The sequence below is a fragment of the Carassius auratus genome, unplaced genomic scaffold (assembly GCF_003368295.1).
Source record: "Carassius auratus strain Wakin unplaced genomic scaffold, ASM336829v1 scaf_tig00001126, whole genome shotgun sequence".
Taxonomy (NCBI): Eukaryota; Metazoa; Chordata; class Actinopteri; order Cypriniformes; family Cyprinidae; genus Carassius; species Carassius auratus.
Window position 1 is genome coordinate 10,099 of NW_020523340.1, and position 27,510 is coordinate 37,608.

General features: G+C 35.4%; 1 protein-coding gene across 2 annotated transcripts; it reads right to left on the reverse strand.

The window, feature by feature from the left end:
• Positions 1–497: 497 nt before the first annotated feature.
• On the reverse strand, positions 498–27,510 carry LOC113069207 (adenylate cyclase type 5-like). 2 transcript variants are annotated; one of them, XM_026242216.1, is made up of 19 exons: positions 27,323–27,510; positions 26,435–26,556; positions 19,635–19,746; positions 17,915–18,042; positions 15,750–15,908; positions 14,742–14,883; positions 14,235–14,372; positions 10,984–11,006; positions 10,311–10,455; positions 8,154–8,251; positions 7,753–7,840; positions 6,605–6,721; positions 6,169–6,333; positions 5,762–5,943; positions 5,173–5,305; positions 3,830–4,093; positions 3,161–3,365; positions 2,818–2,942; positions 498–2,622 (listed from the first exon to the last, which is right to left on the reverse strand). In XM_026242216.1, the coding sequence occupies exons 1-19, from the start codon at positions 27,506–27,508 to the stop codon at positions 2,494–2,496; spliced, it is 2,661 nt and encodes an 886-aa protein (XP_026098001.1). In that variant the 5' UTR covers positions 27,509–27,510; the 3' UTR covers positions 498–2,493. The 2 variants fall into 2 exon arrangements, with proteins under 2 accessions (XP_026098001.1, XP_026098000.1); XM_026242215.1 differs by having other exon boundaries at positions 10,311–10,470.

A 27,510-nucleotide genomic window follows, 5' to 3' on the forward strand; every position in this document is an offset into this window, starting at 1 on the left:
TGTTCGCTTGGCTGTTTTTTCGTCAGATGTCTTTTTAAAAATATGATGTAATTACGTTGCTGTCAGCCAATCGCTGCATTGCTGATTGTGGTTTCAAGTATTGATACATCCAGTGTTCCAGTGTTTTTGATGCTAAATTTATCTATTTTTCACACTACCCTAGCAATTTTTTCTTCCAAAAGCACCTATCAACATATTTAGTTATTTTTAACATTTATTTGGCAACCTTTGGCAACTTTTAGCAACAAATCGGCCTTGTTTTAGCAACTTCCCTTGAAAATTAGTTGGCAACACTGGATAAATCTGCACTTTTTGGGAACATGAGAACACTCATTAATCTTAGACAACTTAATCCAGATATTTGTATCAAATCCGCAAATTCATTTGAAGAACCAAATTAACCAGAGTTCAGTTATCACCACTACTAGATCTGTAATCTTTCAAATAATCGCAGATGTATTAAGCAAGGCATGAAGAACGGACTCCAGGACCAAATATAGTTTACAGTTTCATAACACATGAAATGCAGATTTATTTTTCCAACACATTATATCATAATCCTACTTGACTGTATCTGAAATAGGTAAAGCAAAAAAAAGTTACTTGTAACCAGTTTGTGTACACACTGCAATTATTACATACAAGGCCTCATTGGAGAAAATGGACATTCATTGGGTCGTACCATCAGACTGAACTGAGGGAGAGAAGGAAATGCTGGTCGAGCTGCAGTGCAAAAATGGTGAAGATTTGTGGCACAACAAAATCATTCCTAGAGGATCCCCACTTGTTGTCCCACGCACTATAAATGCTAGGCTAAAATCAGTATTTGCACTTTTGTTTGCCAAGCTTTAAACGACTGTGGCTGTTCTGAAACACTCAATTGCCATTTTGCCTCCTGCAAATCTATTTTCTACTCAGAATTACATTGTAGTGTACTTGACAGGATACAGAAACCCTTTTTGGAGAAAGGCCAAACATATTATGCTTAAATGGTTACAAGGCAAGCTACTGAGTTTATCCAAAGGGACGCAGCAACAGAAAAGGGTGACTGATAATTTACACTTAAAAACCTCTCCCTCCTGTTCAAATGTGCAGGATTGTGTTCCATTATGTATTTATATGTATGTATTTATAGACAGCATTCTAATATATTAATGTATAAAATATATTATCTAAAATAGCATTGACAGTTTAGCTTTTGGAGTCAAAATATAAAATGTTAAAAATACAAAAACAGCCATATTTGACCATTTTCCTCTGTCCTTAAAAGTGTCTTCAGTGTATACAAGTGTCTGTAGTCTGGAGAATGTAAATTTGTGTTTGGAACAGACACAGTCACATGCCCTGTTCATGCCGCCAGCGACTTGCATGTCACACCATCCACCGTTCCGGTTGGTTACTTGTTAAGTCTCATTTCTTATTGACAGCTAGTTTACACTGCTAAAATGAACATTCTGGAAGAAAAAAAATATTTTTGTATTTAGGTTGTAACGGTGCATTATGCATTGTATTAAAGATTAACAAGAATCAGTATGCGCTCTTTGTCAATGTGGGCGGCCATTTATCTATAAATAAACGCTGACCTATTTGGGTCCACATACAGTCATATGCATCGTTTTTTAAATACTGACCCTGCACATGATTAAAGACATAAATTGCTTGTTTCTGACTGAAGACAGATTGACATACTCCATCAGGTTGGTCTAAATTGGACCTGAGCAAATCCCAACACTGAAAATGAATTTTCAAGTCGGCGGTGGCATAAACAGGGCTTTATTCTCAACTCTAGATCATTCAGAGCTAACACTGTCAATGCTCGCTCCCCCTTACCAGTAACAACCACAGTCGCTGCAGCAAAGTTCAGGAAACCATAAAGGGTTTGCAGAGCTGCTGTGCTCACTATGGCCTTCTACATTATATTAGCTCATTGTGATATCTCTATCTACTTTGATATCACCTAGACAGTGTTGAACACAACAAGACCAATTGAACAGAACTCTTTACATACACTGATGAATCATATACACATAAAACATGTGTTTTACAGGTATATTGGCTTCAGTGTTCATGCAGTTGTTTCGGAGCCACCAGGACCACTCAGTGGATTAAGATCGCAGTCCAGCCACACCTGAGACCACCAAAGCCAGGTGCAGAGAATGCAGTTCATCTGTCCTCTCTTGGCAATATCAGAAATATAAGACCGGGAGGACTGCTTTGTATGCCTTGAGATTCCTTTGTTTCTTTGGTCTCTGAGGATGAACCGTCTTTCTGAGCTGTTCCATGCCTTAAATAAAGGGGCCAAAGGCCTCTGTTAATCCTATAGGAAGTCTCAGTGTGCAAAGAGGCCTTTTTTAGACTGGCTGAAGGCTGTTTCTGAACAAATCCTATTGTGATTGGTCCAAGAGGATGCCTTTTAACAGCCTGGGAGGCCCGGCCCTAAGTGTCTCGTCCTCATATCATCTCGAAAATGTTCTGAATATCAGACGTTGAGTGTTAACTGCTGTTGGGTCCTCCATTTAGGAAGTAGGTTGTCATTTCTCCTTTGCCCTTCACTTTCACAACGCCTCTGCACTCCAGTGTGTAGTTATATGAGCTGAGAACCTGGTAGAGGTCAGTTGTGACCTAAAAAGAGAGAAATAATAAAATATTTGTTAATCATTTCACATAATGTTTCTTCGTTTAAACTTTTTAAACATCTTAAAACTGTATTTATTTCCAGGGTTAATTTAGATTTTGAATCACAGATTTTCAATCTTTTAGACCCTACAGTACTTACAGGATATCTGGCCAATCACAGAAACCTAGAATGCATCTCACCTGTATTCTCTCAGGTACCCCAGTGCTGTCCATACGGCTGGCTACATTCACAGTATTCCCCCATATGTCATATTGCGGTTTACGAGCCCCTATGACACCAGCCACGACGGGACCTATATTGAGACCTACAGTACAAGGTCTCATGACAACATGCTTTTCATTTTATAACAGTAAAATATTTGAGTCATTATATGAAAGTCTTTGTCTGACAGAATGTTACATTGCTACAGAAAGCCTTTTTGCAAGGGTAAAGGGACTATTTCATAAAATGAATCAAATTAAAATAATACAGATAAGGCAGCTTATTGGAGGAAATCTAAGAGTGGCTAAGCCAAATCCTTACCGATCTTCATTTTGAAGTTATTGAAAGAGTGTTCATTGATGTACTTCATCTGGTCCATGAGGCGCATTGCGTAGTCGGCTAGAGCGCGAATGTGTGACCTTCCTGCTTTATCATAAGTGGAGTCATTAAGCCCAGACGCGGCCATGTAGGTGCTGCCAATGGTTTTGATCTTTTCTAGTTGACGAAACTGATCCTCGCTAATGATCTGCAAGAAAAGTGAAATGAGGTTATGACCTTCATCTAGAAATGAGAAGGTAATAAACTTCTACATTTGTATGGACACAGTCGTTTTAGAAAGACTTGAAGATGTAGGTTTCACACACAGGTTTAAATAGAGACCAACTGTTGCAAAGAAAGTAAAAAAAAATATTTATATGCAAGAACTAAATAAAAAAATAAAAAACGGTCTGTTTGACATTTATTTATTAATAGATACAAATAAAAAAAAACATTAATAAACACACACACGCGTTATGAATTAGACATTTATATACAGACTACTTTAAATGGAATGTTTTTAGTATTTTTTGTTTTATTGTTATTTACTTGATTGATAGTATTTTCAACTCCAACTGCAGTAGAAAGTTAGTCAATTGTACAATTGTACCGCACTTAAAAGTAGCTTAAAAGTATTGCAACAGTTCTAAGGTTTGTCAGAAATCGCCGTACCTCATCAAAGTCGGCGATGATCTCGTTGAGGAGTCTCAAGCACTCCACACCTTCATTGTTGGCCTCCAGTTCCACGTAGAACTCAGAGAAATTGCTGATGGAGGCAAACATGACAGCCACACATTCACACGACTGATAATACAGCTCGTCATTCCGCCGCTCGCGCGCCAGAAAGTGTGCGGCCACGTCTTTGGGCAAGATGTTGTGGAGAAGCCGACGGTTGTAGGCCTGAAGTTCTTCCATCTCCTCCTTCTCCTCTGTGGCCTGTGAATGCAACAAAATAAAGGATGATGCTACAAATAACAGAAAGGTAGAGAAATCAACTTGATAAATGTTGCATTGCTGCAACACTGAGGGCCCTATTTTAACGATCTAAGCGCTATGGCGGTTCGCTGTTTACATGGCAGAATTTGTTGGCGGAAAAGCTGAACGCTTCTCAAGCGAAGAAACCAATCTGCTTGTGCGCAAAGTTAATGCGCACGAGTAGATCATCTACGGGACAAGCGGGAATCCACCAAAGCTTCCTGAGGGGAAGAAGGCATAGGATGGAGTAGAATTTCATTTATCATTATAAGTAGTAATAGGCTGAATTGCAAATAGGTAGCCTAAGTCTAATACACGCAATGACTATCTAATCATTACATTTTTATATTTATGTAGCCTACGGAGTGATATTCTTTTACTTTGTGATCGTTTTGATTTTAATATTTGGCATATTTGTGTGACGTGCATCCCTGTGTGTGATAAGCAAAGTCAATGCGCACTGTGGACCCTCCCAGAGGCTCATTTTCTACCAACGCGTTCTTTAAATAACAAAAAAAAGCAGTCTATTTTCAGCTCCTTCAATTAGCAACGTGCCAGCAATGCGCCTGAAAACACCTCTTTTTTAGACCAGCATGCCCATGGGCACACAAATGGGCGCAAATGCATTTGCTAATTAAACGACGTGGCGCTGGACGGGGAAATGCACGAGAAAGAAAAAAAAAAAAAAAAAAAGCAAAAAAAGCAAACACACTTGCGCTGCGCCTTGTGTCCCATTGCGCCGGGTGTATGATAGGGCCCTGAAAGCCAAACTGGATCAATATGCAATATTGCATAAATCCACCATTACTACCGTTGAAAGGTTTGGGGTTGGTGAGATTGTTTTTAAATGCTTTTAATAAAGTCTCTTATGCTCACTAGGGCTACATTTATTTGATCACAAATCAGTTAAAAGAGTAATACTGTGTAATTCTATTACAATTTAAAATGACTAATATATCTATTTGTGATTCTGAGTTCAAAGTTGCATTTTTAAGCAGTCATAACATACATTTTCTACATCATTACACAGACAAGCACACCTGTAACTTCCAGAGAAAGTCTAGTCTGGCTGTAGACTCCACCTGCTGTGCATGAAGGTAGAGAGCCAGCACAAAAACTGTGATGACAACTGGAGTCATGATCTTTAGAGGAACCCGGGTGTCCATTGCACAGCTGCAACACACAGATCACTGACTTTCAACAACTTTCACACCATAAGGCAAACAGCATGATGATCTAAAGCGTTCAAATCTAACTGAGTACATTTTAATCTGTTAACATGATTAATATCATATCAGGACAACACTAGATCAGGCCACATGGTCACACGTTTGATTTATTCCTGTGGTGACAGCAATCTTCATGGTCATGCAATAAAAACAACAAGCTCACTGGCATTTCTTTGAGATCAGTGTCTCGATTTCATTGATTTTATCTTACATTGTTCCATTAATATACTCTCTGTGAAGACAAAGAAAAAGCAAATGCATCAGAGGTAAAGAGCACAGCTGACTTTATCTTTAATATAGACTCAGTAGAACTGATAGGACAAAAAAGCAACTACTTCATTAGCCGGGTTATATAAAGATCCAAGACACTGTGACGCTTGGCTAAAATCTAGATACTCACATGGCATTGGCATTGGCCATGACTAGTAGGTCCACATTGTCAAAAAGGCTGACCTCGGGCACCTCCATGATAAGCACGTACAGGATCTCAATGAAGAGCATGAGGAAGAGTTTACCAATACTGCTGATCTGTAGGAACACTGAGCAGGCCAGTAAACTGAGCAGCACACATGAAGAGAAATACTGCAGAAAGAGAAAAACATTCAGACATTAGTCTTCCGCTCTCCCCTTATCTTATTCCATAAATGATTTATCCTTTGGTAAGCAAGGGATGTAAAGCTACATTTCTCCAAATCTGTCAATGAAGTAACAAACCCGTCTACACCTTGGATGATCTGAAGGTAAGTACATTTCCAGCAAATTTTCACAAAACTACAAAACTGAACTGGTCTGAGAACAGTGCCACACCTCTGGGAAATTGCAGGCGGGTGACGAGCTGTTGCAGAGGCTGTCCTGAGACCAGAGAGTGTAGTTGAAGGAAGAGTTGCGGACATGGCAAACGTTCACATCACTGGGGCTGATGTTAAACTCCTGTCCTAAACATGTCTTCAGGTCATCCGTACTGCAGGTGAACTAAAGGACAGATGAAGATTCATTTAATTAATCACTACACATGTCAAAAGTCAATTACTCAAAAGCATATGATGATTGCAGAATTAAAGATTTCTATTTTTGCAATTCTGTCTTTAAGTCGTTAAATATTGTGAGACAGATTAAGTGTTAGTTGCACGGCTCTATGGCTACACAGTTTATGTATCACTTAATGTATCACTAGTGCATGAAATAACTAAATATCTGAGACATTAAGGCACAGGATACTGAGGTTAAGACTTGTAAGACTCACAATGTTAATGAAAGCGGAGAGAAAGACCAGGACGATTGTAAAAACCCCCACCAGGGTGCTGTTGAGTCTGGACTGAACAATCCTTTTTGACAGAGTTTGCAGAGGCACAGGGAAAAACTGTCAATAGAGAGAGAAACATGAATTGAGTTTCACAATTTTAATAAACATAACTCAAGGGTATCTAAGGACCATTTAATGCGCTCACATTATGATTTTTACAAATAAAAGTATAAAGGTAAACTTAAGATGTTTTTCTTTTGAACTTTCTGCTCAGAAATCCTGAAAAAAAGTATATTGAGGTTTGCCATCACAGAAATAAATTACTTATATATTCAAATAGAAAACAGTTATTTTACATAATATTTTTTAATTAAATAAATGAAGTCTTGGTGAGCATAATAGAGTTCATCTTTTATATATGTATATATATATATATATATATGTATATGTATATGTATATGTATATGTATATGTATATATGTATATGTATATGTATGTATGTATGTATGTATGTATATATATATATATATATATATATATATATATATATATATATATATATATATAAAACACAAGATAAAAAGACCTTATGGATGTTGTGGTTTTGCAGAGATTTTGTAGCACATGCTTCTGTGAAAGACTTTTTTACGGGTCAGGAAGTTCAGAATCTAATTCCACTGCATCTCTAAGGAAAGACCTGCGATGCCCCCTTGTTGCCCATGGAGCGATGCAGTGACAGTTCCACCTCAGTGTGCACAAATGAGCTGCCAGCGCTTCACTGTGTCTCTGGCTTTGCTCTGTGTGACTCATTGTCTCAGGAGACCTGCTCAAATTGACGCAGCTAAAACCCCAATATCAATCAAACCCGCTCAGGTTATTTTAGTGGAGAATTTGAAGGTTGATAAACACTTGGATATAGCGATGATGTGTCTGTAAGAGTGTTAGGAAATGGTCTGTGAAGGACGTGTTAAGATGCATTGTTTTCTAGGGCTGAGGAGGAGGGTTTTGTGTTTTCCTGCATTGTTGTTAATGTTGCTCAAGATTTGTCTCTTTATTCTATAAAAAAGAATTACTATTATGCAGAATTTCCCAATGTTGCACTTATATTATATAGGCTAAAATCCATTCAATACCAACATTTCACTGACCCCAAAACAGGAGTAAATGGCTGAGATAAACATGACGGCCATCAGGAGGACGAGGCACAACATATAGAAGCCAACCATCAACCCAGAACTGCAGAAAAACAAACAGGTGTAGAAGAGGAAACCAGGTGAATAGAAAATAACTGTGTCATTTTAAACAACTATTATATATCATAATTAACATAGGGTCTAAGGGAGAGGAAAGACCTCCCCTGGCTGTTTTGGCTGCTCAGGTACTAACTATCGTCACCTTTACAAAGTCAAAATGAATGAAAGCTTCTGTGTATGAAGGCTATGTGTCATTCCCATTCAAAATCAAACAAAACCTTCTCTAAGCCTCTGGCTTGTTTGAATGGACCAGAAAACATTTGCTAGGATCAGACATTTAACTGAAGTGTACTTACTGTGGCACAATGACGATCTGAATGAAGCAGATGAATAAAAAGACGAGGGAGGCGCAGGCTACGTATGCTCCGAACCTGGCGTCTACCTGTTTGGAGTACTGAGAGAAGGTGAGGAAAGAGGAGAGAAAAGAGTGGGGTTACAAACACAGTTCAAATAGCATGTGAAAGCAAGTAGTGTTTTACCGACTGAGGGGGGTAGTTCATTGTCTACTTCAGTTTGTACTCAAAACCAGGGTTCCCAGTCAAAGGGTTTTCTTTAACTTTACCAGTTACCACTTTGGGATAATTGGCTGATTTGAAAAAATATATATATTTTACAGATATTGCCATTTTAAACCCATTAAAGGCATATTTCAGCCAAAAATGACAATTCTGTCACACTGATCGTTTAAGATAATTAAGATATTTTTGATGAAATCCGAGAGCTTTTTGACCCTCCATAGTCAGCAATGGTAATTAATGACAGAAGTTTCATTTTTGGGTGATCTGATTAAAATCAGAAAAAAATAAAACTGTAAAACTGTTTGTTAAACTTGTTTGTTACAAAAAAGGCTAAACTAAACTAAACTAAACTTAACTAAACGGCAGTCTGCAGTGTCACATGACCCTTCAGAAATCATTCTTATATGCTGATTTGGTTCTCAGCATTTCTTAATAATGTTGAAAACAGTTGTGCTGCTTAATATTCCGGTGAAAAAAAAGAGGACATTTTTCTTTGATGAACAGAAAGTTAAAAAGAGAACTGTTTGAAATAGATATCCTCAGTAACATCAGAAATGTCTTTGTCAGCTTTTGATCAATGTACTGTAATGTGTCGTTTCTAAATAAAACAATTTCTTTCAAAAACAAAAAACTATGGAAGAGAACTCTTGAATCAACTCTTCAGTGATTCATTCATGAGCCTAAAATAGACGTTCTGGACACAGACAATGGAAGCTACAAAAGCAATAATTATCTCCACTACAAACTGGAAGCAAGTCTCTGAAAGAGCCGTGTGATCAGTGCCAGACGTGTGAGGACTGGTGCATAACAGGCTGAAAAACATTTGGATGTGACTGTAGATGGAGGATGTGAACACCAAATGCAGACGCTGAGAAACTTTCTTTCCATTACCCTTTCATCACTATCTTCACAAAGAAAACTAGTCTCCTACGTGTGAAAAAAAGTACATCTTTTCTGGGAAAGTTTGGCATCTCTCTGAGGTAGGGGAGGTCAGTGTGACAAATACTTTGAAGGTAACACCATAAAATGACTTAAATCACAGTGCAGCATAAAGACGTCAGTCTCTGACTCATTCCAATCTGGACCTTGAATTTCATTGCCTCTATTCATCGTAGCAGCGTGCCACATCTTTGTGCTATGCAAAGTATTTTTTTCTGTACAACAGTACTATAATGTACTTCTGATTGGCTCTCTGCCCTATTTCTTGCTATGCAACTGAAGGAACAATTTACCAGTTACATTAACTAATGATCTGTTAAAATGTTAGTTCCTGCTCAAAAGTCATGCAATTTACAACAAAATCCCTACAAGGCTAGAAAATGTCAGCTTGATAATGCAATTAAATCAAAAGAACCGGCAACTATGCTTTTTTTTTTTTTTTTTATAATTGTTTAAGCTTGACTGGCATAAAAATGAGTGATTTTTAGTGGACAACAATATGAAAAGTGGCCTATTCTTCACAAAAAGCTTTCATATAGTGCATAGACTTTTTTTATGTTTTTTTTGGAGCTTGACAGCTGTGATCTTGACATCTTTTATTTTAGCATTTATTATATACTATTTTAGTACTTTTTAATATTTAGCTTTTATTTTTTCAGTTTTCAGTTAAATTTGTGATTAATTTTGTTACATGCTTTTGTCATTTTTGTTGACTTTTTTATTTCTATCTAGCTTTATTTTTATTTCAGTTTCAGTTCTAGTAATTTTATACGTCGACTTATTTTATTTTAGTAAGTTGCCATTTTATTTAATTGAATATTTATTTCAACAAAACAATAGTTTTTTTCAATGTATGGAAAAGAACAGTGTGAACATTTTGCTAAATTTCTCATTTGTTGTGGTTCAAGGAAAAAGAAAAAGAAACATAGTGTGGATTAGCATTATTAGCTAGATCAAGTTTTATCTTTTCATCGAAGCTAGTCATGAAAGTCGTACCTTCTTCTCCAGGTCAGGTTCTCGGAACGTCAGCAGAAATTTCTTGACGTGTTCGGACCGTAATCGGTCGATGCTTCGAGCATCAATGGCACGGCCCAGAAACTCATCCACCTCATCCTCAGGGTTCAGGTTTTCTTGCGTGTTTCTGAAAATGAAATGTCTAGATAACAAGAGGGGACATGGTTTTCTACTTTTTTCTCTCTTCTTAGTTAGCCTTTAACTTACTACTATAGTTTAATACTATAAAGCTAGACCACCAGAAAGCAGCAGCACCACACCCCCAAAAAAACATGACAGAATTAAGTGCAGCTCAGAATCATTGTGGTTAGTCTAGATGATTTTCAGTAAAACTGTGTTATTTACATTAAAAGCCACAAAACATCTGCTAAAGAATTCAAGGCCTAGCAATCATGTTCATGCAATTCAGTAACTAAATCACATCAGCAAAACTACATTCTGCATTTTAATTCAAATACTGAAAGTGTCATTTGACAGAGAAGTGTCAAAATGGACATATAATAGGTTTGTAGTCTCATTTTTTAAAATGAGGTTTGATGATGAATAAATGGTAAGCATTTGACCCCATACATTTGAAGGGTAGAGTATATGAGATCAATTCTGTAATCGACTATTAATAAAAGAACTGGCATGAAGATGTGTTCCATATACTCACTTGTCTTTGGGATCCTCAAATCCCTGCAACAAAATTAAAAGAGAAAATGCATTACACATGAATGCAAAATGGATGAGATCTGTACAATCAGCACAGCAGTGACCCCTTCTGGAGGACCTCAAATAAAGTAACACAGCTTCTTGATTACGGAGATAGAAAATTCAAAAGCTATATTCCCAGGAAAAACTGGAAAATGTTCACACCACAAACTTCTTTTCTTGTTGGAGTAATAATAATAATAATAAAAAAATAAAAAAAATGATTTACCCAACACCCTATTCCAAAACAAGCATGAATCTCTATTAATTCCATACACTTTCAAACTGAAGGTAACCGAACAGTGAAGGAAAAACGGAGAGGAAACCAAACAGGCTCATGTTTCACATGTGCTTTAGCGGTTAGTGTTTTGTCCATTCCTCAAAGGGTTTTGATTTTACACAAAACATAGATACTGCCTATAAAGACATCTAACACAGGCATCACAAGTTACATACATAACACATACAAATGTTGGTTAAAATAACTTGTATTACTGTAAATATATATATATATATATATATATATATATATATATATATATATATATATATATATATATATATATATATATATATATATATATATATATATATATATATATATATATATATATGTGTATGTATATTGTCATTAATAATATATATTCTAAATATGAAAATTCATATTAATACCGAGCACACTTTAAATCGATCTTCAAAACTGACTGCAAACGTTTAAGTATACCTTTTTAGGTGTAAAGACCACAAAATCTCTGTCCAGAACATACCGCAAACATTTTAGTTTTTCCTGTAGTATTGGTAAAGAAATTAAGCTTTTTATTACTTTTTAAAATGACTTGTATTGGTAGTGACTTATGAAAACTGGTGATTTAAGAAACCCATTCTCTACAATAAGTGCTTTGGATAAAAGCAACCGCTAAATGACTACATACTTAATATTTCAAAAATAGCAGATATACGGGTCAGGGAACAGACTGAATGTTCCCATTAAATATCAAATGACCATTTTAATGGTAATTTCTAACTACTAAACATTAAATTATGAGAGTAGAAAGCATCCATGAGACAAGTTGCTAGATGCATAATAATAGTCTCTAGATGTATAGTCTCGGGAGACTCAGATGCGCTCCCACACACAGGCCTGCATGTATTCACTCAACAGAGACTATGACCCAGTCAGTATGTTGATGTGTTAACGCAATGCCTTCTGGGATAACGCAAGCCTCTAGACAATACACCAGACAAAAACAGGTGTTGTTATTATGAAACAGATAATCTATCCGTGAGAATACACTACATGTTTATCTGCCTTCATCAATGCTCTGTTTGTGTAGGCTTGGACAGATATCTGGCAATAGAAGCCAGTCTGAGCTCCAGTAGGATATATCGAGCGGGATTTATCTGTGCCACTATCAAACAAAAACAGCACAAATAATTACAAACAGGTTCCCACTATCTGCTGTTGGTTGGACAAACACATATTCCAACCGCAAAATACAATATTTACCACCCCCCTGCTGGTGGATTGTGCAACTACACCATTTATAAAAAAATAAAAAAAACAGCTTTCAAAACATAAAAAACATACTGCTGTCTCTCTCTGCTTTGTGATTTAAAAAGTTTGAGGTCTGTGAAGAAGTCTCTTATGCTCATTTTAAAGCTGCATGCTTTTTTTCCAGTAATGTTAAAATAGTTTATTTTAGTGTTTTAAAATGCTATTTATTCCAGTGATGAATAAATAGTTGATTATTCTAGAGTTCTGTGTCACATGATCCAGAAATCATACTAATATGCAGGGGAACATTTCTTATTATTATTAATGTTGAAAACAGTTATGCTGCTTAATACGTTTGTTGAAAACAATGTTTTCAAAAATATATTTGAAAAATATTTTTTTTGGAAACATTATAAATGTCTTAGTAATTTAGTAATTTAATGCACCCTTGTTTAAAAAAAGGAAAAAAATATTATATATATATATATATATATATATATATATATATATATATATATATATATATATATATATATATATATAATATTTTTTCCTTTTTTTAAACAAGGGTGCATTAAATTACTAAATTACTATATATATATATATATATATATATATATATATATATATATATATATATATATATATATATATATATATATATATATATATATATATATATATACACATACATACACACACATACATACATATATATATATATATATGTATATATACACACACACATATATATATATATACACACACACACACACACACACACACACACATTATTATTATTTTTTACTTTTAAATTGAGTGAATGCATATTTTAATTATAGCTTTAATGAGGAGAAATCAACCTATGAATGGTTAATTCCTACTGTACATTAAACTGGGACTGGAAAAGGTTTTCTAACAGAAATATCAATTTTGTTAATACTTTGAATGAACTTTGAATACTTTGAATGAACTTTTTCTTTTTTTTATAAATATTCTGTTTCTCACTTTAATTTTAAATTTAAAGAATGACATGGATACCTTTAACAAAATAATTCCAGTTGTATATAAAAATGGGACTAGAAAAAGGTTTCTAACATAGAAATTACATATTATTGTAAATTTTAACTGTAGACACGTCTTGTTATAATGGAAACATCAATATTCCTGTCATGTTTTATTTGAGAACTAATCTGAAGCATATCGGTTGTAGCCAGGACAAGTTATGCTGGATTTCTGTGTTCCTTCTTACTATGCTAACCAAGATGAGAAGGAACAGGTGATTCAGGCAAAAAAAAGAAAAAAAAAAAAAGATAAAGGGTATTCCCATGGAGCTCACAGGAACTGATTGCTGGTTCCACTTTGCCTGATTAAATCCCTCAGGATGGTATGTGAGGCAATCCAGCTTTATTTAATTAAAGGGCCATTCCCTTTGGGTTCCAGAGCCGGGGAAGAGCTGAGAACTGAATGAATGAAAAGGGACTACACAGAGCATGAGGCCTTTTACATGTGGCGCTAAAGCAATGACCTTGGGATTGTTTTGGATTAGTTAACACATGGTATAAAAAGCCTCCCCTGTCAAAGCCCTTATCCTCCAATAGAGGTGCTAATGGGTTTAAGACACGGCAATTAGATTAAATGCAAACCAACTGGTTTTAAGCACTCAGATAATGCTCTCGTCCTACAAGGGTGGCTAATCAAAAGTGTAGCTTCCTCACCATCCTCTTCATCTCCTTGGAGACCTGATTGCCACCCATGTGATTGTAGAAGGGCCGGTCTGTCCAGTGAGTGTTATTATGCGTGACCGAGTTGGTACGTTGCCGGTTCATTTTAGCAATCATTGCCTTTTCTTCTGTCTGTGAAGGGAAATACAAAACAGGAGCAGTATTACGGTCCATGCTTTTTAATGTCATAGTCATTAACTTGCTTGTCTAGCTTGACATCACATTTCCCTGAATTTATCCACATAGCTTATTGGCATTCCTCTGCTGCCCAGCATCATGTGAGTCATGCTATTCCTGAGTGCTAAGCATTTCTGCTTGAAAAGCAGTGAATATTAATGGAGAATCATAGCTTGTCGACCTCAGCTGTCTCAGGTTACAAGGTTTAATAAGTAATTCGAAATACACAAGAGAAAGGAGACTCTGAAATGATTTATCTCACCTGAATTTATAAAATTGAACTGATACCATTTGTTGATGAGGAGAAAAAAAAAAAGGTCTCACCCGCTTCTGACTGCAGCCCACAATGAGGTAGGTTTCTATGTTGTGCTTCTTGAGATAGAGGTTTCTTTCTCCACCAAATCCAGGTTCTACATCATAATCACCATTCAGATAGTTCAGGGTGGCCTTGGTGATATGAATACGCCTGAGATGATAAAAACAATATTTGGAATGAAAAACGAATGTCTTCAATATCGAGTATGTGCTGGTTACAATTTTTTCACAGTGTGTGAAACAGAACGCATAATGGAGTAATAAATGTTTGAGTTATTGTCAGCAAGTGGCCTTCATTTACAAAAAAAAAAGAAAAAGAAAGGTAAACGTTGGGATGATTACTTCCATTTCCAGTTGGACTAAATGAAAGATTAGTCAGTGTTAAGTTATTGTTATTGATATACTAATATAGATTTTGTTAATATTTTGAATGAGAATTTATTTTTCTATTTTCATTAGTAATTTTTATACTATCAATATTTTATAATGAATTTATTTTCACTTAACTTTGTTGTGTATTTGTCATTTTGTTTATGTCTATAACTAAAATTTATCAAAAATGAGAAAAGTTATCTTAAGTAAAATAAGTGTAATATAGTTAATGTTTATATTATTTTAAAATAAAATAATACATATTAAATTATATAGCTATAAAATAATATAAATGTATTATTTTCTCTATATCATCTTGATGTTAATTTTAAGAAAATTGCAAAATTATTACAATTTCCTATATGATTAACCATATTTAGACATTTTGATAATAGTTGTAGTAAATCGGTCAGGAATGCTATGGACAGTGTACATACTACAGACAGCAGTATTCTAGTATGGCATTTTGAACACTGCGAAGAAAAATAACTGGAAAGAGACTTAAAAGACTTGTCTGAACTTGTCTTGTGTTAATGGAAAAAAACAACACCACATTTTCAGATTTTAAAAGTGAAGAGACACAGGGAGTTCAGGTGAGAAAACATGGGTAAAAAAAATAAAATAATCCGAAGTTCATGAACCCACCCTGCTTTGCCCCCAGCTTCCATGTGATTGGCCAAGGTGACATCGTTGGACCAGACATCAAACTGCCACTTCCTTAATCCCAGCACCCCACAGTGGACTCGCCCGCTGTGTATCCCCACACGCATGTTAACGTTGACGCCGGTGACTTCCCTCACCAACCTGGAGCACAGAGTCAAAAAAACCTGTTAATCACATATAATGATATAACACATTAACAATATACTAATATACTAACAGTATATTCTAAAGTTGATATTAAACTTCCAGTTTTACCAGTCAGAACTGTAAACAAGTTTAAAGGGGCAGTGTGTAAATTGTAAATTGAAGACAGCAGAGAGCGATGAGATTCTTTACAAAGGTAAATCAAGGAATTATTTTTACTTAATTATTCAATAAATCGTTGTTATTGCGAATGTTAATGTACTTGTTCATTATTGTGTCAGTGTTTTATTCACAAAAACAACGATGTGATTAAACGCTCTGTAGAGCAGTTTAACCGTTTAGGGCTACTGTACAAACATGGTAGCGACTTCCATGTAAGGGGACCCGTGGTGTATGTAGATAAAATTACTCAATCTAAGGTAATAAACACCTAACAGTTCATTAAAAAAGCCTCTGAAACACCTCTGAAAACGTAGTTATGTATATTATATTGCATTTCTGTAAATAGATCATTGTAAATATTACACATTGCACCTTTAAAACTGCTAAACCTTATTAGAAACCATGGTGTCTGCTATCAACTGAAATGAAAAGAGTGTCTTCATAGAAATAATAATATCTCTAAAGAAAGTGGCACTTTCCCAATGTTAATAAGCAGGTATAATTGTGAATGATTTACATTTCAAATTTTTTGTTTCCCCCAAAAAATGAGTCTTATTTGAATTCAAACATCGAATTTTACTTAGAATATCAATAAGACACACAGGAAAAGGTTGAGTATTAGGAATATTTTAATAAGGTGAAACAACTTATCCCTATATGTGAAAAGTCGCACCCTGAAATGCACGTTTCCACTAGGCACACCAACAAGTTAACGCAGCACATTCTGATCCCCACGTCACACAGCAAACAAGCCATCAAACTCTTTTGAACATTGAAGATGACAGGCAAGTCTGTGGAAAAATGGTCTGTTCCTGTGATGGGGCGCTGGGCCGGCTGGCTGCAGCTCAGTGAAACACAGACACGTGCTCATTGGAGCAGAAACCCAGTCACCACCAATCCTGCCTTAACAAACAACTGCTCAGAGACACTGAACATCAGAGAAGTCACGTCCACACGCATGCGAGACAAATAACCTGGAAACAACTCAATTAAGGGATGACTGACCTGACCAATTAGAACAGCAGGACAAACTCAGAGAGAGCAATTCAAAGTTTCTGGTAAGAACGTAATGCTTACAACAATTTAGCCTTGATTAGCAAAAGCAGGTAAATAAGATTAAGTGTTCTGCCTCAACTCAACCCTTCTGTGAACCTGTACTGTACTGTGTGTTCCACGAACAGGGTACAAAACAGTGCCTGAAACCCAGTTTTTTTTTCAAGAGTTGGCCAGTCAAAAGATGTACTTAACCTTCAAAAAATACTGATCAATAGACATTTCAAAGGAGTTCAGACTAAATATGAGTTGTTTTATTATTTTTCGAAGAGGTTCATTATTTATCAAATATAAAATTTAAATTTTCTAGGAATAAACCACCTGAAAGAAAAAAATGCTTAGGGATATACAAATAAAAAAAAAAAAAAATCACACATTTAAGAACAAATAATTAAAAAATAAAACATTTTTTTTTAATAATAAGATTAAAATATTTAGTCTTGTTTTAAAAAATATATATTTTATTTTAATATATATAATAAAAAAAAATAGTAAAAAACACATAAACCTATACCTAGATTTTGTCCATTTTGTATATGTGTGTGTTTATATATAGGCAAGGGTATATGTATTTGTACATAATATGTACATTATTCTATATTACATTTAGTGTTATAAGAATATTTTTAATGACTGACATCAACATTTCTAACTGCCAGTTTGTGTTCCACTACAGCATCTGTTTTGTATCTTCTGGCTGAAGTACATTTCCAGTGAGGCATTAAAAATGAGACACAAAAGCCTTGCTGTTCCTGTCTGAAGAACAGAAGCAACACTATGATACTCACGAGATTGCTTCGATCATGTCGACACCCATCTCCACGCAGCAATGCGCATGGTCGGCCCGGGCCTCGGGCAGCCCGGACACGCAGTAGTAGCAGTCGCCCAGGATCTTAATCCGCAGACAGTGATTCTCCTGCAATGGGATCAACAATGACCAATAATCAAATTACAGCTGTTTGAGTGGCTATAGGTCAGTATGTATGTTTTTATTTTTTATATATACATTTTTTCTTTCACTCAAAAATTAAATAATGTGTCACACATCATTTCATAGCCATTAGGAGGTGACACTGGATAACCCATACAGGGATGTGTTACATATATAGCTTTTATATCCTATTTAAAACCCCTTCACATACCGCAAAAGGTTTTTCCTTTTAAGGGTGTGGATTTTCATAGGGATTTATATGATTTATGAAGAAAAAACAAACTCAAAACTCAACTGTTCCCAAATGGCTTAGAAATGTCAGATTTTAAGATTTAAATATTTTATGTAGTAGGTTTGGCACCCCACTTTCATGAATTCAGAAATCCTGCCCAGTTTGTCCTGATATTTTGCTTGGAAAACATGAGTAGTCTTAACAAAAAGCTCTTGGAAATGCCAAGAAGGAAAATTCTGTCATTATTTGTTAATCATCAAATATGACTTTAGAAGACTTGCAATATACAGTATAGTGTAAAATAGCATATATGACGTTTTTATGGTGCTTTTGCATCCTGTTTGAATCTTGAAACCTCCAGTCAGCATTTATTGTAACTGAATGGAAAAGAGAAGAACAACCAAATCATTCTCCAAAATTTGGAAGAAAAAAGTTAAAAAAAAAGTTTTAGAGGTTTGAAATGACATAAGGGGGAAAAAAATTACATAAATGTCTTTTTGTGACCCACTTTATATCAGGTGGCTATAACTACTATGCACTTACATCACAAAATAAGTCAAATGTACTTTTTGTGTTAATATTGTATGGCAAAATTCTGCCATTGTGGTGGGATATCGGTAAGGTTAGAGACAGGTTTGGTGGTATGGGTGAACCAAAACATGAAGAGTTTCTTTATTTAATCAACGTATGACTTCAGAAGACGTCCACTATAGGCTAGTATAGTATATATATGACACTTTTATGGTGTTTTTGCATGTTTTTTGAAGCTGGAGTACTATAGGTATCTTAGTTTGTAAGTCATCAAAACAGGAGACGAGGATCCAGTGGAGAGCAGAGGAAGCCTAAGGCTGGGCACAGGACTCACGGCAGCAGGACCGGGTCTTATGACAGCCACCTGAATGTCACCCCAGCGCATGCCTTCATTTAACCCGCAGCCCATACAACAACCTCTATTGTTGATCATCAGGGCCAAGTGCGCGTGCATACTTTTTTGTCTTTTTGCTCGAAGGTTCAGTGAAATGTGCAAACATCTAAACAGACAACAGATGGTTTCCCCTTTGAGCGGCATCTCTCTGCAGCAGCAGAGTACGTGCACAAATGCATGGCAACTCGGCTGCGATGAGTCACCAGCACTGGTGGAGATAACGAGGAGATAGTTGAGCTGGAAAACAGCGGCAAGCTCAGTGTGAGAAGCGTGGTCTGACAGGAGGGAGGGCTTGTCTATCCCAGTCAGCTGTGTGAGTGGGATGCAAGCGGAATTAATATGATGACATCTCAGTTTGCCATCGTGTTTTGTCAAAAAAGCTGTTCGGCTGAGGGCGTGGGCTGTTGTGCGGACACTTACGGCGGCCAGTTTGTCGAATCGTGCGAAGAGCTCATTGAGGGTCATCACTAACTCCTGGGCCGTGCACTGGGAAGCCAGACTGGTGAAGCCCTCGATATCGGCAAAGAGTATACTGCGGAGAGAGAGAGAAATAGGAGTTGGAGGTTTCATCAGTTATCTCAATGTTTTTCTTATTGTTAACCGAAGGTCTCTTTTTTTTTTTTTACCATGCTTTCACCATCATTTATTTTTGTTGCATTTCAAATTTATTTTAATGTACAGATATTCAATACTAAAGCATTAAATAATTATTCCTTAAAAATCTTAAAAATAAAAAATATATATTTCTTGTATAAATCTCAAAATCTAATTTAGTCAAATAATGCAATAAACATTACAAATATTATTTAAAAAATACTGAATTAATTTTAGTTAAGATACAATACTAATAATACAAGTAGTCTTAATAACAAACTTGGCCATTATATTCCCAACAATATTTCAAATTCCATTTAATCACAAAATATTTTCAAACCCAATACATAATTAGATAGATAGATAGATAGATAGATAGATAGATAGATAGATAGATAGATAGATAGATAGATAGATAGATAGATAGATAGATAGATAGATAGATAGATCTATAATAGTGTGTATAAAGAGTAATAAAAAGAAAGGGAGGTTTATTTAATAAAAAAAAAAAAAAATGATGCAAGTCCAGCCCACAATTTGCAAACACAAAGAAAGTTCATAAGGAAATCACGGGTTTGACTCGCAGGGAACATACATTATAAGATGTATACACTGTCATTGTGGATAAAAAGCATTTGCCACATAAATAATAAACCCAATGAAAAATCAGGTCATTCTTGTTAATCATCCCAGACTCTCCTCGCCACACATCAATGCAGTGCACATTTACCTATATTACAAGGTTGTCACAGTAACCTGGCTGACAATTGAAACCCTTGCCCACAGCTATTCATTTCAATTGACCATTTGTGAAGCAGACTTTACATAGATACAATATGAGCTATCTAATGTTGTGATCCCAGCGTCATAGCTCCATTACCATTCCAATGGCACAGCAGACAGCTTCGGATGAGAGTGTGTGCTCTCTTTAGAAATAGATGACATTCACATTAAGAGAATGTTGGGCCTACAGAGACGAGAAAGTGAATAAAGCATGATATTCCCCTGTGGGAGCCAGTTACAGATATGGTATATATGATATCTTCTTTGTGCACCTTGAATAAAATACAAAACAAACCCTTGTGGGCTGTAATGACTTTTCCTATTCGATATTCATCTGCAGAGCTTTTACCAATGCTGACATTGATCTAGTTTTATTTCTAACAGCTCAGGGCTGGTCTGACACTCAAGCTAGTGTCTCAGAAGAAGCCCAGGATCCGGGTGACTGTGACCTCTCAGTTCAGACTCAATATCATAAACGATTTCCAGAAATGTTTAAAAGGGGCCCAGAAGGCAGGCGGTTTTCGAACAACACACTCATCTCATGTGATGTTTGCAATGTGGCTTGGATCTCTGGAAAAAAGCCTGACTTCTTAATGGCTTTCAATCAATTAATCTATGTGTGAACTCTAACATTGCAGACCATCTGCAAAAATATCCTTCAAACCTCAATTAAATATTTTTATGCAGATTTCAGGCTGTCTTCAATTGTCCTTAAACCCAAAAACTTGTCACACAGACAAGTTAAATATTTACTTTATTTCTTAATTCTAATAAATAAAATATGAAGCTATTCATGAATGCAACTGATCCTAAGACAAATTTTTAGAATAGATTTTTTTTTTGCCAGATTTAATTATTCAAATTAGATTATTTGAATTACTGGAATTGATTTGGGTCTCTTAACTGGCCCCAGTTGGTTATATGATACAATTCAATGCAGAAAAGGACAACAGATCCTCTTGCTGCCTATTCTACGATGTCAATACGCCATACTGAATTAATGATGCCACCTTTTCATGGTAAATCAAGTGAACAAAGAGCATCACAAGACCATGTCTGAAGCCCTGATCAACAACAAAAGCATCAGATAACTGTACTGTACACAAGTCTCTTAGAAGCTGTCTTAACGACAAAACTAAGTCAATCAAACTAAAAACCAATTTTGCTATGGTTTCACCTTTAACTTTTTGTTTCCTGAAAGGTAAAATGAAGTATTTCATATATACACCAGTAGGGTTGGGTATCGAAAACCGGTTCCGTATTAGAACCAGTTCCAAATAAAAAAAAAAACGGGTATTCAATAAGGTGCGTGCATTTCGATTCTGCTTAACGATTCCTGCGTTTGCATTTCAATTTGATTAAAAACAATAAAGTGCAGGAACGGAAAGAATTTGCGCTGTTTGTGTGCAGCGCACACGAAGCAAGCGCGTGCACAGAAAGCAGCGGTCGGCGGTCGTGTCCATTCTCGGAATTTTCCGTGTATTTCCACTATAGAAAAGGTTGTTCCGAGCCCAAACTGACTTCTTTCATATTTGTCAACCAATATACAGAAAACTACATCAGTATATCATCATAAACACAGCCGTTTTTGTCTTACGAGAACGTAAACAGACGAGAAAGAAAACACAAATGTACAGTATTTTTGCTTAAAGAGACAACAGCCTAATAAACGCGCTGCCTGTCATTAATGTTAATCAAAGAACGAAAGAAAATCATTCACTGATCTTAACTTAATATATTTAATAACTTTAATTGATTAATCTTTATTTTATTTATAAAAAGAAAACTATGCAGTTTTTAAACTTTTAATTAGTTTATCTACCTGAAATTTTATTTAGTTGTATTTATTTATGATATTGTTAATCAAATTGTTTGTTCCCATCTTATTACTGACTGTTTACTTGTCTTTAACACTTTAATATTTGAAATTTATATTAATCTAGTTGTTTTAGCTATGGTGTTTTTTTTTTAAAGCACAGGCAAAAATCCTCTTGCAGTGTTTTGTAGGCTGCTGATGTTATTCAGCTGCAACCAGAATGCTTTGTAAAATGACAGAATACATGTTTGACATCTAAATGTTTGACTTATTTTTTTTTTTATAATGGAATGTTTTATCTTATGGGAAGCGAAACTATGAATCGATAAGAATCAGAATCGATAAGCAGAATCAGAATTGATAAAATTCTAATGATACCCAACCCTACATACCAGTTTGTTTATTATTTCAATTAAAATAATTATTTTATATTTTATTATGTAAACCAGCATAATAGCATTTTGGGTGAACTATCCCTTTAAAATAACTAAAAGCACACTAACACCACAAAGTCTAAATTTAAACCCTCGCTTATACAATATAGTATCCAGAAACCATTACATTAGTCATAGATCAAAGGTTTCTCTATAGCTGACGGATCTATTAGAGCTGCTATATATAAAAGCTTAAATAAAAGGCCTCTCCTGGGTGGGTGGATTAAGGTTAGTTGACTCTGAAAGTAGACAGAGTGCAGTGCTCTGAAGGATAGCGTCTGGGCTGCTGCAGGCATCTCAGGCGGATCTTTAAACCTCATTTAATCGTTAACACAGAGGTGACTCATCAGCTCCCTGCAGTCAGGACCAAAAATGTCGCTGCAGTGTGGCACAATGGCAGGATGGCTCTTTAAAAAGAATCCAAACACATTACAACCTCTGGAGTATTATAAACACACTCTAGGTTCTTTATTAGGTGCTTTTAATCTGGGGCTTTTAGTATGTAAACATCACGCAACGTATTAAATGAAATTCAGAGCACACTAGAAGAAAAGACTGCCTAGAATGTCAGCTTTCTAGAAACCAGCAATGCCAATCATTGAGGAAATCAGCTGTGGTTAAATTTATCCCAGTCAACAAGAAAAAATGTCTGCAAATTCACATTTAAATAGTTTTAAAAATGTTTTGAAAAAAAAAATTAAAATACACATGTTTATATGCTGCAAATCACAAATGTAATATATTTTTTAAAATAAATAATGTAAATGAAGGTCTCTTATGCTCAATGCATTTATTTGATACAAATACAGTAAAAACAGTTCTACTGTAAAATAGTATTACATTTTAAAATGTCTGCTTTCTATTTCAGTATTTTTAATGTGTAATCTTCATTTAATATCATAATGTAATCTTCATTTAAACATTGCTTATTGTCAATGTTGAAAACCATGGTCCTACTTAATATTTTTGTAGAAACCATGATATATTTTTATTAGATTTCAGGATTTTTTGACGAATAGAAAATTCAAAAGAGCAGCATTTATGTGAATTAGAACTTTCATGTAACATTCTAAATGATTTTAGTGTTACTTTTGATCTATGCTTCCTTGTTAAATAAAATATACATTTCTTAAAAGAAAGTAATAATAATTCTAACCCAAACTTTTAATCGGTAGTGTATAAACAACTATTCTCATACAAATATACTAAGCATAATGATTATGCATGCTGTTTACTGATTATTCTCATAGAAGATATATAGATATATATATATATATATATTGAGTGAGATATATATATTGTGTCGATGGGGACAAAACAACAGCTTTTGCCAGAGGCAATGTTAATGGATTTGTGCTGACAGCAGCCCTAAGGTCAAATGTAGCTGCTTTTTGAACATACTAAATTATACTTGGAGTTAGAATAGCAAAGTGTTGACAGAAAAATTTTCAGCATGAAAACCACTTCAGCCAAAAAAGAAAGTCCCTGGTTGGAATGTTGCACAAAGTCACACCTCCTGCTTATATAACATGGCCCCCTAAATCCATCAAGGGTCACTGCTTGAGAGGTCTGACATCCTGATCGAATCGCTCCTGGAGCTCAAACTGATTCTACAATTGCTGAATTATGATATTGGATATAAAGCTGTTGTATAAAAGCCTGTCAAATCTGTCTCGCTCCACAACAGCGATTTGTAGAAAATTGCTAATTGAACAAATATTTAAACTATATTTCAACTATAGTGTTTCCTTGTTGCATAAAACTTTTTATAGTATGTCAAATTCATTTCAAATGTGCAGCATGTGAGCAAATCCACTGAAAATCACCAGTACCTTTCCTTCTAATTTTCAGACCCTAAAACACAACAGAATTAAATGAATTAAAAAGACATTTCTTCATATTAGCATGATCATTGCACCATAATTTTACAGACTTTTTTTAGTTTAAGCTACACAGTTAGAACACAGTAGAATTGTGCTTATAGGAGTTATTCATATTCCCTTTGGGGAAGAAAAAACTACCTTCAGTTTCAAACCATGCTTTATAAGTCACAGAAATATGACAGACAGGGATCAGAAATGGCTCAAGGAAGGAAAAAAAAAAACAATGAAAAAAAAAAAAATTGGCAAAATATATTGGAAAATCCCTTACGATTGTAAGTCTAGACATTCATTTGTAAATGCTAAAATTAAATAATATAATTTTTTCAAGGCTAACTGACATGTCCATCAAACTTGTTTTTGGCCTAGAATGTGTCCCCCCTGAGGAAAATATGAAATCAGAATTTCATTGATGTCCACAACCGTTAAAATTAGCCGGTGCCGCACCAGTCAAACTATCAGTTTATTCCTCGAGCAAAACTCCCAGGCTTCTCGTTCCACAATAGTGTGGGTTTCGCTCCGGAGCAAAGATTCAGACACAGACACTGTTACATAACTGTCCTCAGCAATTAAACCACTGGGTCCTCTAGTAACAGACCTATCAATATTCCACTTAGCGAGATACCGCTTGGCTGCACACTTACATAATTCCTCTGAACATGGAGCTTGTTTGGTGGGGGCTTTACTGGAAACAGATAAGAGACAGAACCTCGATAGAAATAAAATAGTAGTTTTACTAGTCTTAGCTGTAATATGGTGTGGCAGGCAGTAGCCATGCCTTAACACTCCGCCGCTAAATCCAACAACTCCCCTGTCAAACCGTTTTATTTCTTGGGTTAATCTTCTACCCTCCAGATTTAGAATTCATAATCGTGGAGAATCATAATTCATCACATGGATTCCCGAGTTGTCTTATGTCATCGACCTGAGGCTCACATGCTTTTAAACTCAAGTTTTCGTAAGATTACAGCGGTGTTAAAACATGGACATGAGGTAAAACAACTTCTTGTGTTTATGATGTATCCAACTAGTCTAGTGGTGTGAAAATCAGCTCGCAATCGGTGGGAAAGTGTCTGTAGACGGTCAGAAGAGCTGCCTTGACACACGGGATGGTCAGCTGGAGAGAGAGATGAGCGAGTGTTTTCTTCTCTCAAGCCACAAGAGGGTGCAATATCTAACGCTTATCAGATTTATAAAACACTTAGGAGCTCTGTTCCAAAACCTAGTAAGCTTCTTATCAGGGAATCACTGAAGTCTGAGGCAGTATATACAATAAATAATATATATATATATATATATATATATATATATATATATATATATATATATATATATATATATATATATATATATATAATCTGAGATGGTTAACTGCCAGACAGAAATGCCTGACAAATGTAAATATACCCTACTAATATTTCACGCAATGCAAAAAATCTAACAATGTAACAGTATCATATTAGTTTAGCAACATGCTAATAGGTGAAGATTTTGTATTTGTCTATAAGGTTTCATTTTCAGTTCTCAACAGGGTAACTGTGTATAAGGGCAGCTTACTCGAAAAGCATTGATCTCATAAGCTAACTAAGTACTAACATAATTATATGTTAAACTAATTGCATTTGATTACTGTGGGCTGAAAAGGCTTTAAAAGTGCTTTGAGATGCACACACTTACAACCGTCTTTCAGGCTATTTGGGGAGCCACTCTTACCTCACATTGTCATGCTTTTGAATATAGATCTTGTGGAACATCATATCTTCTTGTTTGGCATTGATGTCGGCTTTCATCTCCATGGCGACATGTCGCGGAAGCACAGAGAGGAGGAGGCGTTCCTGCAAACGATGAGAGTGATAGTAAAGTGAAAGTAAGCAAAAGACAAGTAGTAAATGACGTTCATTCTAAAACATTATCCCATATATTACAAATATTACACTGACTGTGACAGGAGAATAGTTATTTTAACTACTGAGGCCATACTGTTATTTTCAAAACACCGAAAAAAAAACTATTAATGGCCTCAGTGGGCTTCTGTGTTTGCAGAAACTGACATTATTTTTTCCTTTGTTGCCACTGTGAATCTCCGTACTGTTCTAGGATGTGGTTCTGATCTCACAAATGAATCAGCACTACCTATACGTCTCTGTGCACTGGTTTTCTCACAGTTTCAAATCTAAACTGAAAATCAATTGACATGTGAATGGACTCCAGCTGAAGGATTTTCATTCATTTAGCTCTATCCCAAGCAATCTAAAGCTATTTCCTCACACATATTTGAGTCTAAAAGAAAGAAAGAAACATTTGCACAGAATGTTGCATGCTAATATACTTCAGTTTTTATATGGTTCTACCAGCTGCTTAAATAAATACCTTTGTATTAATTTATGGTACTTTGGGTACCTGATTATGGTACTTAATGTAATATTCTTAAAATGTTTTTCAAAGAATTCTATTATGCTCACCAAGGCTGCACTTATTTCATCAATAATAATCTAACTGACTCTTGACTTTTAAACGATATCTGTGCCTGGAGAATAAATCTCATAGAATTCAGATACTAGAATTTAAAATCTGCTCTTATGATATCTGGTGGACTCTCACCTGTTGCTGGTTTTCTCTCTGAGAGTGCAGACGCGCTTGAATACATTCTCTGGTCTCCTGGAAGGCTTGCCTCTGTGAGCCTTCTGCTGGATAGTGTGTGCAAACGCCAACTATATTAGTGCAGAAGAAGATCAGGACATTGGACACAAGCTGGAAGAGAAAGAAGAACACACCATTAAAGAACATAA

Bases quoted from the DNA above. Each gene is read 5' to 3' on its own strand.
- LOC113069207 (XM_026242215.1), bottom strand. From the start codon at position 27,508: ATGTTCTTTAATGGTGTGTTCTTCTTTCTCTTCCAGCTTGTGTCCAAT. The intron at 7,841-8,153 runs GTAAGTACACTT...GTTTTTCTGCAG, and splicing joins CAGATCGTCATTGTGCCACA to TTCTGGGTTGATGGTTGGCT. The intron at 2,623-2,817 runs GTGAGATGCATT...CTCTCTTTTTAG, and splicing joins GGGTACCTGAGAGAATACAG to GTCACAACTGACCTCTACCA.